Source organism: Neolamprologus multifasciatus, chromosome 2, assembly GCF_963576455.1.
Source record: "Neolamprologus multifasciatus chromosome 2, fNeoMul1.2, whole genome shotgun sequence".
Lineage (NCBI taxonomy): Eukaryota > Metazoa > Chordata > Actinopteri > Cichliformes > Cichlidae > Neolamprologus > Neolamprologus multifasciatus.
In genome coordinates, this window is record NC_140440.1 from 19,030,491 (window position 1) to 19,045,374 (window position 14,884).

The 14,884-nt window shown below is 40.0% G+C and overlaps 1 protein-coding gene across 1 annotated transcript in view; it reads left to right on the top strand.

Annotated features, from left to right (window-relative positions):
- The first annotated feature begins 970 nt into the window (after window positions 1-970).
- The window catches only part of gabra4 (gamma-aminobutyric acid type A receptor subunit alpha4), a 28,931-nt gene continuing 15,017 nt past the window's right edge, over window positions 971-14,884 (top strand). Inside the window, exons 1-8 of the mRNA XM_085172770.1 lie at window positions 971-1,485; window positions 1,684-1,858; window positions 1,956-2,074; window positions 4,119-4,186; window positions 4,400-4,620; window positions 5,115-5,197; window positions 11,268-11,411; window positions 11,990-12,142. Of these exons, the coding sequence (XP_085028896.1) occupies window positions 1,770-1,858; window positions 1,956-2,074; window positions 4,119-4,186; window positions 4,400-4,620; window positions 5,115-5,197; window positions 11,268-11,411; window positions 11,990-12,142 (877 nt within the window). The 5' untranslated portion in view covers window positions 971-1,485; window positions 1,684-1,769. The remainder of the gene's footprint in view (window positions 1,486-1,683; window positions 1,859-1,955; window positions 2,075-4,118; window positions 4,187-4,399; window positions 4,621-5,114; window positions 5,198-11,267; window positions 11,412-11,989; window positions 12,143-14,884) is intronic.

Consider the following 14,884-nt stretch of genomic DNA (forward strand, 5'->3'; position numbering starts at 1 on the left):
GAGAGTCCAATAACCAAAATTAAATTAGAGACCTCTTGCAATTTTCTTAGGGTGTGTGTGTGTGTGTGTGTGTGTACGTTAAGGGCACAAATGTTGACACAATGATGCACCAAGCACAGTAATTTAAACACTGGCCATACTCACAGGAAAAGGTCATCATTGCATAATAAGGCAAACGTGACTTTTCCTACAACTCTACATCTCATATTTCGAGGCATTTGCTGAATGAATATTGTTACAACCTCTTTTTTTACCCTATATCCAAAGTGCTTCCATTAAAAGAGCAAACTGCAATAAAATGTCTAAAAAGAAAGAAGGAAAAAACACACACACACACGCTGGACGAAAGCCGGGCCCCACAAAGAACACATGTATTACTCATCCCCCACAGAGCCACCTTGCTTTAGTGTATTGTGGGAGGGCTGGGGTGGGCGGCTGTGCAGGGGATTGGGAGCTGCGGTATAAGACTGCATGACTTCAGCCTGCATGTAATATATCTACATGATTTTTCTTCAGCTTTGCTTTGCACTAAGTGGCTTCTGTTTCAGCTAAAATTAAAAAAGTAAAATGTGCATGTGTGCGTGTGTGTGTGTTCACTTCAAAACTAATCAGGAAAGCCAGTGTGGTGGAACCCAGACATCTTGTTTATCCTGAGATTTACCCGCACTTCACCTTCAGCTCCACACACACACACACACACACACACACACACACACACACACACACACACACACACACACACACACACACACACACAGTGAAGGTCTTGTGCTTCTCCCAGGTGCAGAGAAATCTGTGAAGCAGCATGTGGCTTGTCCCAGTTCCTCTACAGTACCTGTGTGCCTTTGTGTGTGTGTGTGTGTGTGTGATTGCGTATTGCGACAAGACTGACCCATTTGAATCTTAATACAGGCGCTCACCATTGCATTCCTGAAACTAGTTCAACATGTAGGCTATAGGCTGCGTGTGACGCTGTCACAGAGCAGCGATGCTGAGGTCAGAGTGAGAAGATCTTCATTTGTTGGAGATTTGGTGACTAAAAAAAGTACACTTTTTTTCTTAGAGCTGGAAACTGAATGCAAAAAGATGTTGATGGGTGGAGGCGGAGGGGCTGAGATGGGCTTTGAGGAGATGGAGAAAGCCTCTGCTTCCTGCTTCTCCAGTTTTGACAGCAGGGTGAAGTCAGAGATGTGACTCTTGTGAGCTTAAGCTATTTCAAAGCAGCGCACGTCTAATCTGTGTCCTGACCAAAGGAGGTGCGCGTGTGTGTGTCTGAGAGAGAGAGAGAGAGAGAGAGAGAGAGAGAGAGAGAGAGAGAGAGAGAGAGAGAAAGCGGGAGAGGAGGGAGAGAAAGAAGTAAGACACTGAAGCAAACAGAGTGAAGAAGAGAGGGAGAGAGGGGAAGGACTGTTTGTGTGCCTGGGTGCTGAGCAGCAGCAGAGCAGCTTAGATGCGGACCAGAGGTGACCAGGGCTCGGGGTGAAGGTGTGTGCGTGTATGTGTGTGTGTGTGTTTGTGTGTGTGCGCGCGTGCATGTGTGAGTTTGTGTTGCGCGCCTGGCAGAGAGACTGCAGGATCGGGAGGAAAAGGGCTCTCAACTTCCCTCTTCCTCTCTGCGCCGCTCTGCCCTGTGTCGCTCCCTGCCTATTGCTCCTCTTTCCCTTTTTTTACTCCGGGACACAGGCAGCTGCTACCGCTGGTAGTGGTGCTGCTGCTGCTGGTGCTGGTGGTGGTGAGATGTGAAGAGGCTTGAAGTATGGCATGCAAGGATGGTTTCTGCCAAGAAGAAGGAGATGGTGACAGCGATGCGCCCCGCGTTTACTCGGACCCTCTTCTACTTTTTCTGTTTGCTGACTTGGTGAGTCTCTGTCCGCGGTGCTGAAACCTGCCGCCGAGCTGTGTTTTCAGCCCTCAACTTACAAGTATCCCGATTTTCTTCTTCTTCTTCTTCATAGTATGATGAAAATCTCTGCGCAGACAAAAAAGGATGAAAGGATCTATCCGGAGAATTTCACTCGCATTTTGGACCGACTTCTGGACGGCTATGACAACAGGCTGCGACCTGGATTCGGAGGTATTTTAGAAAAATGCGCACTATTTTTGCGCACTATTGAGAGTGTTCTGCAATAAAAGTAGTCATATCAGCTATGTGACCACTCAGAAATATCCTTCAAACCACCAGGTGAAATTTTATTTCTTCTGTAATTTATGCTACTTTTTTAAAATTTATTTTTAAAAGCCATATCTCATAGCTCTAACCACATTATCGAGCAATAAAAGCATCAGGTGACATCTTTAAACTACTAAAAAGGGAGCTTCGCTTGTTATTGGACTTTTTAATGTGAGAGAGCGTAAAATGTACTCTAAAGATAGCTGCAAACTCACTGCTGAGCAACAAAACACCCCATTAGTGTGGTTTAAATCAAGTCAGTTCCACCCATAGTAATCATACTACACCCCTGAAGCGCTCTAAATGAGCAGAGGGAACAATCCACTTGCTGAGGGAGGCTAAAGATTTCAATTTTGGTGTATTCTATTTATATAGCTCACAGCTGCAGTTATCTCAAGGCACTTGATACTGTAAAGTAAAGCTTCTGCAGGGGTGGAGAGAGAATGTCATTGATCTGTGAACAAGCACTTGGTGATGGTGGGGAGGAAGAACACGTTTCTAAGAAAAAAGCCATAAAATGACCATCAAATATGCCATAATTAAACAAATGTGCACTTTTATTTAAACAGCCTAACAGTCTACAGCCTGAACCATGAAATAATTGGCAGAAAATTCCAAGTTTTTGAAACTGGTTTTTATTGAAACTTAGAAATTTTATGTTAAATGGACGGCTACTTGAGCACTCAGAGCACTTTACACAACATGCCTTATTAACCCATTCATACCCATTCATGCCAGCACCTTTCTTTTTCTATGGCAAAGTGTTTTCTTTTTAACATCCATACACATTCACACTCTAATGACGTCATCTAATAATAGGAAGGTTGGTGGTTCGATCCCTGGCTGCTCCAGTCTTCATGGGAAAGATGCTAACCCCAAGTTGCTCTTTGATGCATCCAATAGAGTCTGTCTATGAATGTTAGACAAAAAGCACTTAACCAAAGAAAAAACAGTGCTCGCATGTGCTTGGGTGTGAATGGGTGAGGCAAGTTGCATAAAGTGCTCTAAGTGCTCAGGTAGAGTAGAAAAGTGCTATACAAGAACTAGTCCAGTAACCATTTACCAGTGAACACTCAGAGAGCAACTTGAGGTTCAGTTTCTTGCCCATGAAGAAACTGCCCAAGACTGAAAAAGCCAGGGGTCAAACCACCAACCTTAGTAGACAGCTCAGCCCAGTAATTTGCATCAGATTTGTATCAGACTGGCATTTCTATGCAGCTGTTTTAGGTTTTTTTTTTTTTTTTTTGGGGGGGGGGGGATGACAGGTCTCTAAAACCCATCTATCAAATATGATGCACTCGGCATTGCAGGGTTAAGACTGTCAAATGAGCATGAACGCCTTACTGAAACTCTTTAACAGCATGGGGGAAGTAGAAAGCTGAGGACATGCATGACATGTTTTCATGGGAACATTATGGCAACATTTTAATGACCTTTTTCTCTACAATGTTTTATGTGATTTGCATACGCAACATACTGCTTTGTGGTTTAGTGTATCACAACACGAGCGCTGCTGAATTGTGCACAAGCCTGGTAGTTGTGCCCACTGAAGACGGGCCTCTGAGCTGGCACGTTTGAGTGAGTGTGGTTACATAATTGTGTGTATGTCAGCGCACAAACGTCCTAATGCACAGTTCAAGTTCTAAAAGTACAGTTCTGGGTTTCTACGGCCATATTTCTCAAAGAGATGCCTCACTGCTGGTTGTAAAGCAGCCTGTCAGCAGAGATGTTCAGACATGCAGGCGTACCAGCTTTGCTTTAAAGTGAACAGAGTGGAAAGAGCAACAAAGGCGCTACAGCTCTGGAAGAGATAAGTTACTGCAAGGCTTTTAGATTGGCTAAACAAGTATGAATAGTACTCCTGTCTTTTTACGACCGCGACACTGAAGGATTTACACCAGTAAACGGTCATTAAATGTGACACTTGTCTGTTTCATTATCTCAACAGGTCCTGTGACTGAGGTCAAGACTGACATTTATGTGACAAGTTTTGGGCCTGTCTCAGACGTTGAAATGGTACCTATCCTATCTCATGTTTGTTTATGACTTTGTTTTTGTTTATTCTAAATTGAGTGTCAAACTACAGAAGACACAGAGATCAATACTTGAAGATAATGACTATCTTGCTCAATCAAGAGCCACTCATCCAAGCCTGCTTTATGTTTTGATGAAAAACCAAAGCAATTTTTTCCCGCTGGTCTTATTTTTGGTCCTTTTTTCCCATCTTAGGAATACACAATGGACGTATTTTTTCGCCAGATGTGGGTTGACCGGAGGTTGATGTACGAGGGCCCGATAGAGATTCTCAGGCTGAACAACCTGATGGTAACAAAGGTGTGGACACCGGACACCTTCTTCAGGAACGGCAAGAGGTCCGTCGCTCACAACATGACGGCGCCCAACAGGCTGTTCCGCATCATGAAGAACGGCACCATCCTCTACACCATGAGGTACTTATATTAACTCGAATAATATGCCAATCTACAGATTTCAGCCAGCTCTAATTTTGCATCCATCTAAAAAGCCTGCTTGTGTTAGTTACACTTCATGTATTTGTTTTCTCTTTTTAGTGTTTTTTGCTCATTAAAATGGGATAGGAGGGATGACAGACTTTGTTTGTTATAAAGCAATGAAAGAGATTTCCTGTGAAATCAAAAACCCGCTCTCGCTGTGTACACAGTAGAGAGCTGTGTGGAGGTAGTGCACATGCCAAACTTTCACATTCATTCAGGAGAGCAGTTGATTGTTTGATAGTAATTGGCCTTTTTTATATAAAGATCAGCAGAATCAATGATTGCATAGCAACAATTGAAAAACCACCTTTGTTTGTTTTAAAACACCTGAACAAATAGAACCATGTAGGCAGTAGTTTTTGGTGTACCTTTTAAAAGAAAGCCCTTGTTATTGGTGCTAAGTCAAATGCTTCTCCTCTGTTCTGCAACAGGCTGACGATTAGCGCCGAGTGTCCCATGAAGCTCGTGGACTTCCCCATGGATGCACATGCATGCCCCCTCAAGTTTGGCAGCTGTAAGTTCTTTGTGTGTGAGTTGGTGACATCAGCATCAGAAAACCTTATTGACACACAGTTTGCACAGTTGCTTTGTTACAACTGCAACATATATAGTTTATAAAAGTGGGAAATTAAGTGGAAGTAATAGTAACAATATGACATATAAAAAAGTGTTTTTCAAATGTAAACTTATTGAAAACGTGCAAAAATATGCAAATAGATGAACAACACTTACAACACCAGGAGTTAACAGTTTAGTGTAGAGTACTAATGTAGATAGATTAGATGAAACTTTATTAATCCCTCGTGTGGGTTCCTCAGGGAAATTCGGTATATGTACAAAGTCAGTATTTTATCCATCCATCCAATAGGATTTATTATTAATATTAATGGTATTATTTAAATATAAACTAAATATACAGAAGCTGAGATGAGGAGAAAGACATGATGATTTATTTTCTTTTTATATAGCTACATCATGACAGGAAATAAATGGTACCATTTTAGTGAGCCTCCTTTCAATGTTCTGGCTGTGCTACAAGAGAGAAAACAGGAAGGGGCTGCTGATTAGGTCTGACAGGACAAAGTGATCCAAACATGCATGTAAGATTACTCTTAACCTCTAATATTCCTGCAGTGCCTTTGAATGAGGAAAAGGACTCAAAGTTTTAAAAAATCTATCATTTTATCAGAATGTGAATTCTGTTCGTCCTCAATGTTTTGTCAAATGATTTTATTAATAAGTCATTATCACAGTGAAAATTTGTACCTGAGTAATAACATAACATAACAGCATTGTAGCATTGTAAGTCTGTTACTTTGGGAAGACACGAGTAATGTAAGTATAATTTTTAAAATTAAATACAACAATTAGTGATATTTAAACACAATCAATATCCAGTCCTTGTGTATTCTCACTCTGTTGCATGTTTGACAGTCTAACACAGGGGTCGGCAACCTGCGGTTTAGTCCTTATACTGCGGCTCCGCGTGGTTTGGGAAAATAAATTAGTATTTAGCTGAAGTGTATTTTATTTATGTTAGTTCTTTTTAACTTGTAGTTCTAAATTGGAAGATTATTGTGATATTGAAATATAAAAATAAAATTATATTCTATTATTTTTTCATCGCTCAAAATAAGAGTCACACTCGCGGAAGCCGGTGTACCCGCCGAAACGCCGTGCATTTATCGAGACTTTCAACCCCAGGTAGGCCAATTATGAATCTTCGGATCCACATTATGTCAGCAGCTATTCTCCACCGTGAACTATGTTAAAGACAAACACCGCTCACGCCTGACAGATGACAGCTTACAGTCCTGCGTAAACTGACTTGTACAGCCCCGATTAGCAGACGCTGTGCGCAGAGGTTCAGGAGCAGAAGTCCCATTGTAAACATATCACGGCAGACCAATGATGTTTGCATGAACACGCTTTTCAGCATCTCTTTATTGACCACTTTTCACACATGGTTGCTGTACGCATGCAGCCGGCTGTAGCTTTTCACCTCACAGCCCGACATACACCACCAACAACACAACAGCACAGATAGCGCAGACGTAAAGGCAGCGAGGCATGATTGCGGGTGTGGCTCAGTTGCGTCCGCCTCCCCTGCAGCGGCGCTGCAGACCACGCCCCGCCGCACGCATTAACGTGGTAAAATACATATTTAGGCAGAATTTTGCAAATATCTATTTTTAATTTTTCAGCAGCATAGTGCTTTTTTACCAATTATTTTTTAAAAGTCAGGTCAAGGCTCCAACAGCCCAAAGGCGATATAAGGGTGGTGACTGACAACAGTTTTTGTTTGCTACATGGATCATTTTAGTTCAGGTTGGTGTCTTTCCTTTTGTTATATTTCTTTAAGAGTTCAAAATGTGTTGATTACATAAATAAAATGTAATTTTCTCTGTAGCACTTCATGGATTTCATAAGTAACACACCTTAGTTGTTCACACAAAGAATAAAGGTAAAAAAAACAATATATACAGTGTTATCTTCATTTTAGATGTCAAAAAGTATTTGCGGCTCCCAGTGTTTTCTTTTGCGTGGAAACCGAGTCCAAATGGCTCTTTGGGTGTAAAAGGTTGCAGACCCTTGGTCTAACATAAAAATAAACAAAACGCCGCCTGAGCAACTCGACACAGAGTAACTCAGTGTAACAGAGAGTGTAGAAAATTTTAGTTAACATTTTTAATCTAAAGCTGAAATCCTGGAATTTCACCAGCACTCCCACTTTGGACTTTGCAATACCAAAGAACAGCTGCACACTATGGCAGATGTACACAAAAGAAAAATCACTCTGAAATGATCATTTTAAAATGGAAAGTGAACCATCAAAATACTTCAGGTTAATTAAAAAATAATCAGTTTCATCAACTCAAAAATGAAGAAAATGTCATAGCAATGTAAAATACTGGAGTAAGTCAATTTTGTTAAATTACTTTTTGAGTTAAACATACAAGAGTACAGTAGAAGTGTAAGCAAACAACCCACTTCTGGTTCTTTACTTCTTGTAACTCAGATAAACTTGCACATTAAAACATGTGGCAGTGTAATGAGCGTGTAATATGCAGCAAAGATCTGATGTGAGTTACCTGGATGATTATTTTGTAAATCAGTTGTATTCCACTCTAACACAATTGAAATGACTTTATTGAGAGGACAAAAAAAGCTGGATTCTAAGATGAATAGTGTGATTCTATTTCAGGACGCCATGCTTCCTACAGCTGCTGTGTAGCAGTCGGTTAGGATAGCGTGACCACTTTATAAACAACCAAATAAGAGCGTTTCGACTGAATCTGAATCTAAACTAAGCAGAGTGGGTAACAAAAGAGAAAACACCAGTGGAAGGGTAAGACAAAGAAAATATTGTCCTAGCTCAAGCCACTTTCCTCCTCTTGGTACTGAAATGGATGCTGTGCTGAAAAGGAGCGCTAAAGAGCTGAGCAGAAAGCGACTAAATGCTATAGTTAATAATGAAACATTTCATTCTTCATCATGAACAATAAACGCCCAACTCAGCACCAGTGTTCACAGTGGGCCCACTGGTCAGCAGAAATGACTTATTTCAAATAAAGGAGCTTCTCAAAAAATGAGCAGCTGCGTCTTATCAGAGAGCAGCAGCGATTTGAAGATTACATCTGCAAGAGAAAGGAGAGGAATAAAGACAACGAGTTTGCCTCTACACCCGCTGTCAATTACCCAATCTGGTGACATTGCGGAGGACAAATTCACATTCCTCGGTTATTGTCATCCCCCCTCCTCCCGTCCTTTCACCATCCTGTGCTGCTGCTGCTAGCCTCCAGTCAGGAGGAAGCAACCATGGATCTGATGTGGCCTGAAGCGAGGGAAAGGTCAGAATCCCTTCCTCTGCCTCAGGATAGCGTAGACCTATGCAGCTATTTTCCATAGCCGGTGCATGTGTGCGCGTCGATGTGTGCCTGCGTGCTAATTTTCTCGCTGTCTGCCCTGCCTTCATTTTTCCTTCATCTCTCCCCCTCTCTCTCCTCTCGCGTCTCCTTTTTCTGTTTCTCCATCTGGACTTGTGTGCACAGGCACGGCGTTCCACTCCATGACACACCAGAGTCATTTCATTTTGGCAGCACAGTTGGTATCCCGCCGATATGGAGTCCCATAGGGAGTGGCAGGCCAAGACAACTGCCATTTTGTTTTGCATTCGCACTCTGGTCAACCTCGCCAGTGAGAATACATCGAAGAAGAAAAAAACGCACAAAAAACAAAATAAAACAGAGGGGAAGCAACAACGGGGAATAAACAAACTTGTAATATAATGTGTGACTGTTACAACTTTACTTAGACACAAAGTGGCAGCTTGAGTCTTTACTAATTGGACAGTTTTACTGTTATCATATATTTTTACTTTCATTTGTTCTGATGTCATGGTGTGGTCCACAATTACCAAAATAGATTGTAAAACCTGCACTGGAATCATCTTCTTTATGCAGATTAGTGAATTATTCATGCTTGAGTGGAGGTGAGATGATGAGTCAATCTGGTAGAACCAATAAAAAAATTATTAGTGAAAAGTTTTTGGTGGAGACTTCTTGTCTGTTTTTGTTTTGATTTTTTTCCAGTTCTTAGAGAAAAATTAATAATTAGCAGCAGTATTCACTTGGAGGGGACTGTCTACATTCTTACACCTTCTGTCATAAAACCTGTTTGAAACAAAAATGTATGTTTTTGACAAACTTTACATTTTCATATGTAAATTTGAGCCGGCACACTGAACTTCTCTGAGTCTAAATAAATCGAGCATAACATTCAGCCACTAAAATGTTTTTCTGTTCAGAAATACAAGCAAATAACTGTAAAAATACATTTTTTCTGCTTTTTTGTAAAACAGTACATACAAAACATAAAAATTTACTTTGGTGATTACCAATTTACTACTGTTACTGTAGCGCAGATGAGGCATAAACCTCACACAGGATGGTGATCTAATACATTTGTTACACACTCTGCATATTTTAGTTGCATTTTACTCAAAATGATTGTCTCGTGTTTATTAAGGGCGAAGAAACATGTTTTGAGTGTAACAGGGACATTTGAGGCCCCACCCAACTGCTCTTTTCTGTTTTGAGAGGGGCAACCAATCAGCCAATCAGTTCCTCCAAATTTTCATTTCAGACACAGGATGAACTGAGGGGCAGCATTAAGGCCCAGTGTAAGACAAATAGGGATTGATTTTAATTATGAGTCATGCAAAGCTACTCTAGTAGAATCTAATAATAAGAATATCAACTTTATTAACAGGAACCTTTAAAGACCTCAAATGTAGGAATATTGGACATGACTTAATTAATCGAATTATCTATAATATATCCGACTTAAAAATATTTATTATATTAATCAATTATTATTCTATTATAATATATTTAAACATTAACATTAACGTTAATTCTTTTTGTGTGTGTGTTTGTTTGCTTTTTGTGTTGTTTCATGTGTGGACATGCAAATCAATTTCCCATTGGGGACGATAAAGTTACCGTTGAACCCTTATCAACAGACAAAGCAACAACTGTAGAGATAACAGTTATTATCAATTTGTCTTTTCTTTAAATGTAGGCAATAAAATAAAGGCAATATAATACATGCTGCATATAAAATATATTAATTCAACTTAGTTTCACTACACCAACCCACCAAGGAAGTAGAGGTTGTCTTTTAATGGGAAGGTTGGTTCACTTCCCAGTTCTTCCAGTCAGCATACTGATGTGCTTTTGAGCAAGATAACAAACTCCCAACCTGCCCAAGCATCTTTTAGAATAAAAGGCTTGGAATAAAAACGCTCTGAGTAAAAAAGTGCTACATACAGTTAGATCCACAGGTTTGTGTATAATGACACAATAATAATTTTGCCTCTGTACATCAACACAGTGGAATTAAAAGCTGAAAGTCTGCAACAAATTCATCTTGGATTTTTGAGTTCAAGTTCAAACAAAATAACTGGATTCATTACTTTGGAATTACGGCCATTTTTATACATAATCCCTCCAAAAACGTATGAACCTAACCGTAAGCAGCCACGTCACCAGGAAAATGACGTCCGGGTAAAAGCTGGCTAGTAAATGAAAACTTGTGTCATTGCACCGGCCCAATAAATGCAGACGTTTTAAGTTTAGCAGCAATTTCCACAACAGACAACAGACAAAATAACTAATGTGTAGCTCGTTCCTAATGGTTTCTGGTTTAATGCACTTTTACATAACAATATGCAGAATTTGTTCCAGGAATAGCAACCCCATTATCTGAGAAGCAAAAGCAGAAGTGCTAGAGGATGTAGCATTTATCACATATACAAACAGTGTGAAGAATGGCAACCCAAAGGAAAACAGGAGAAAAGTGGTAATGGGGAAAAGGTGCTATTAACAGCTGGATGGTGACAAGACGAAATCTACAGTGATGATAATGTTTCAATTATATCAAAGTAAAATCCTGCACACATATGGACAGTTTACAGTATACAAAGAGCTGCTTTCTTCTGAGCATCTTATGTTTTTCTGCTGCACTGCTCACAGCTTACAGTCAGTGACTCATGTTGGTGTGGCTTTGCTGTCTGCCCACAGATGCCTATCCTAAAACGGAGATGATCTATACTTGGACCAAAGGGCCTGAGCATTCAGTGGAGGTCCCTCCAGAGTCCTCCAGCCTCGTTCAGTATGATCTCATTGGCCAGACGGTCTCCAGTGAAACGATTAAATCCATCACAGGTGAGATTTGCTCATCCTTTCACTGTCCTGCTTTATCAACCGAGTTACAATGAATGCTCGAGGAATAATGGGACACTGCTGTTCATTTATCACTTTTACAAAAGAGTCAGCTTTTTTTATTAAAAGAAAAGATCCACATCTTTCTGAAGGCATTATATTGAATCATACTTGGAAGATTTGCCAAGTCTACACTGTGTTACCACAAGACAGATTTGGGTGTCGCATATTGGGGGGATATAGAGTTTTGACACTTGCACAGACATGACAGTGGGTCTACTGGACCATGGCTAGCACACAGTCTTGTGAAATGAAACCCTCAAACATCATGCATTGAGACATTTCAGAGCCAGTTGGCTCACAAAAATCCTAAAAGCCCCCCACACCACACCAAAAAAAAAAAAAAAAAAGATTTTAGCAGCAGAAAGCTACAACAGAGTGCAAATGGACACAATGTAGAAGTGAGGGGAGAAAACCAGATCAAATGTGACATCTGTCTGGAGCTGCATTAATGAAATCTGTCAGCCTGCAACTTCAAATTCTTTGTTAATGAAACTAATTCATTTCTGTTGATCCCCCAGGTGAATATGTGGTCATGACGGTCTACTTCCACTTGAAACGTAAAATGGGCTACTTCATGATTCAGACGTATATCCCCTGCATAATGACAGTAATCCTGTCCCAAGTGTCCTTCTGGATAAATAAAGAATCAGTCCCAGCGCGCACAGTTTTCGGTATGTAGACTTCACACAGCCCTCATGCTGCACTGCCTTTCTGCTCCTCTCTCTCTCTCTCTGTTTATTTGGTGCCTGCATGCCAATGGAGCAATCAGAGCTGGAGCATCTATTCAGTCAACACAACAAGGTGATGCTTCAGCATGCGGTGATTACGGGAAACAAAAAGTTTCCCATTCTATTTTATTTTCACCTCTTTACAGTAATTCTCTAAAATATGTTTGGCTCAAAAAGCAGTTACAAGCAGTAATACTGCACGTGTGGTTGAAATAAACATTTTTAATCAGATGGGGAAAGATGCCCTCCTTATTGTAGTTGCTAATGACAAGCGTTTCCTGAGTAAATTATTCTTAAAAAAATGCATAAACCACTGGCTCAGTTCAGGAATGCCAAGCCCAGTGATTTTCCATTAATTCCCATTCACTCTTGTAATGCTTCTGTCATGGATTTGCTGTGTGGAAGGAAGGATGTAGGACCCAAATGCAGGACTCAGAAACGAAAGTGTGAACTAAAAGAGGTAGCTTTATTTTGGCCGTAAATAACTTACTTCAAATACAAAACTAAACTGGAAACAAACCAGGACCAGTAACTAGGAAATGGCTGAAAACACAGAGGAAAACACACCAGGGAGTAACGAGGGAATGGAAAACAGGAAGGAAGCACAGCTGGGGCTAATCTGACATAACGAGACAAAGGAAGCAAAGCAGAATACACTGACATGGGGCACAGACTTTCAAAGTAAAACAGGAAACACACGAATGCAGAGGCAAGGATGACAAGATAGACACAGAGAACACAGAGACCTGAAACGTGGGACAGGAAAGCACAGAGCAGACAAAACATGGAAAACAGGGGAGGCACATAAACAAAACCTAAATATTAGAAATCTGGAAATACTAAAGAACTTAGGCAGCTAGAATACACAACACAAACCAAGAGACTAGCAATGATAAATCATGATGAAATCAACAACAAAACACAAAACCCTGGGTCACCGATCCCGGACCAGGACAGCTACAGTCACACTAAGTCACAAAATGACTGCACCAGTATGGAACAAACTTATGATGTTTTTGCCTTTGAAATGGTTTATTTAAAGATCAGGTCCACAATTTGGTGCATCAAGATGGCGATAATTAGGTGGTGTCAGTGTGCTATCAGTTTGAATGGAGTCAAGTTGGCAGCTACGCGCAGTCTGTTTGTGGCGATACAGCAATTAATGTTCACAAATTAGCCCAAATAACAAAACTGTTGCTTTCTGCATCGACAGAAATTCACACTGACTAAGAAGCTCATAGATCTGAAACAGAAATTCCTCCACAAATAGTGACGTAGTTGCTGCAAAATGCAGATTTAACTGCAGAATTACACACAGCAACCTTGCTTTTATATAGGAACATAACCAAAATACAACCAGCTGAGTTGATGGACTGATGGACACAGACCTTTACAGTCTGTGGGATTTCCAATGAGCTTTCCTTGTCTTAAGGTCTCTTTTTCAGTGCTGTGAGCTTTAATCTGATTTCCTATTGTGAGTCATGGGTCAGCCATTTGTTTGTTTGTTTGTATTTGTTCTGTTTTGTCTAAGAAAATGGTCATATGACTTGTTGATGAATTTCACAGTCAGCGCTAAGACTACCGGCCCTGTTAACGGTCATGTTAAAAACCTCCACTGTCAAACTCGACATGATCAACAAACTTCTGTTATCTTTTCATTTGTTCTGTAACTTAATTTATAGCTAATTTTGTTTGCTTACAGTCAGCAAAATAAGAAACTCCTTCTGAATTCATAATTTAAACGGTTTATAAAGAAGTGAACAGTCTATCATTTAAATTTGATTAAAAATACATAAATAAATAAAGTGCAGCCTTACCTAATGTCCACCTGACTGTTACTCATTTTATATTAAGATTCAAACCTCTAGTTGGTATTGGTATGGAGAGTAACCTTCAGTTATGGTAATAAATCACACAGCAATAGTACGTTCATGTAGTTGTAAAAAGCTTGATAATATATTAAGTAATCCAAAGTATTCAGAATACGTTACTCTCATTGAGTAACTTACCTGAATACGTTACAAAATACATTTCGGGGCATGTAATCTGTAATCTGTAGTGGAATACATTTGAAAAGTAACCTTCCCAACAGTGAACATGACACATAAACCAGGGGACATGGATAACTAACTAAGACAAACCAATAATAATACTAGCTCTTAGTGTTATCTCCTAAGTAATACAAATTACCTCAACTTTACCCTTAACTTGACAATAGCACATGATATTAACATAAGAAATCAACAATTCAAACATAACACAAAATGCCCCTGACAAAAATAAAATTAGTCCTCCTCAGTCTTCTTAATTCAGTGCATCCCTTAGAAGGAAAATAAGAAACATAAATAAAAAGAATTGTACCAAAACGTAACACAAAATGAAATTGACAGGGGAGTGCTTTCAGTTTTGCAGTGTGCTACATGTCTGTTAATTAAAACCTCTTTGGAGGCGAACACTGCATTTCTTCAATTGGCCTAAGTACATCTAAAAGCAAAGAAATAAAATAAAGACCTTACTAAATTCACTATTGATGTAAATAAAACTCAAAGTAAAGTACCTGACCTATCTACCCCTGCTTTGTGTACTGCACATGTTTTGTCACTTAGTTGGGGAGGGAATAACATCTTTTTCCAGTATGTTGACCATTTTTCTGAAGCCTTCTAGGCTCCAGCTCTTTGCCTTCTT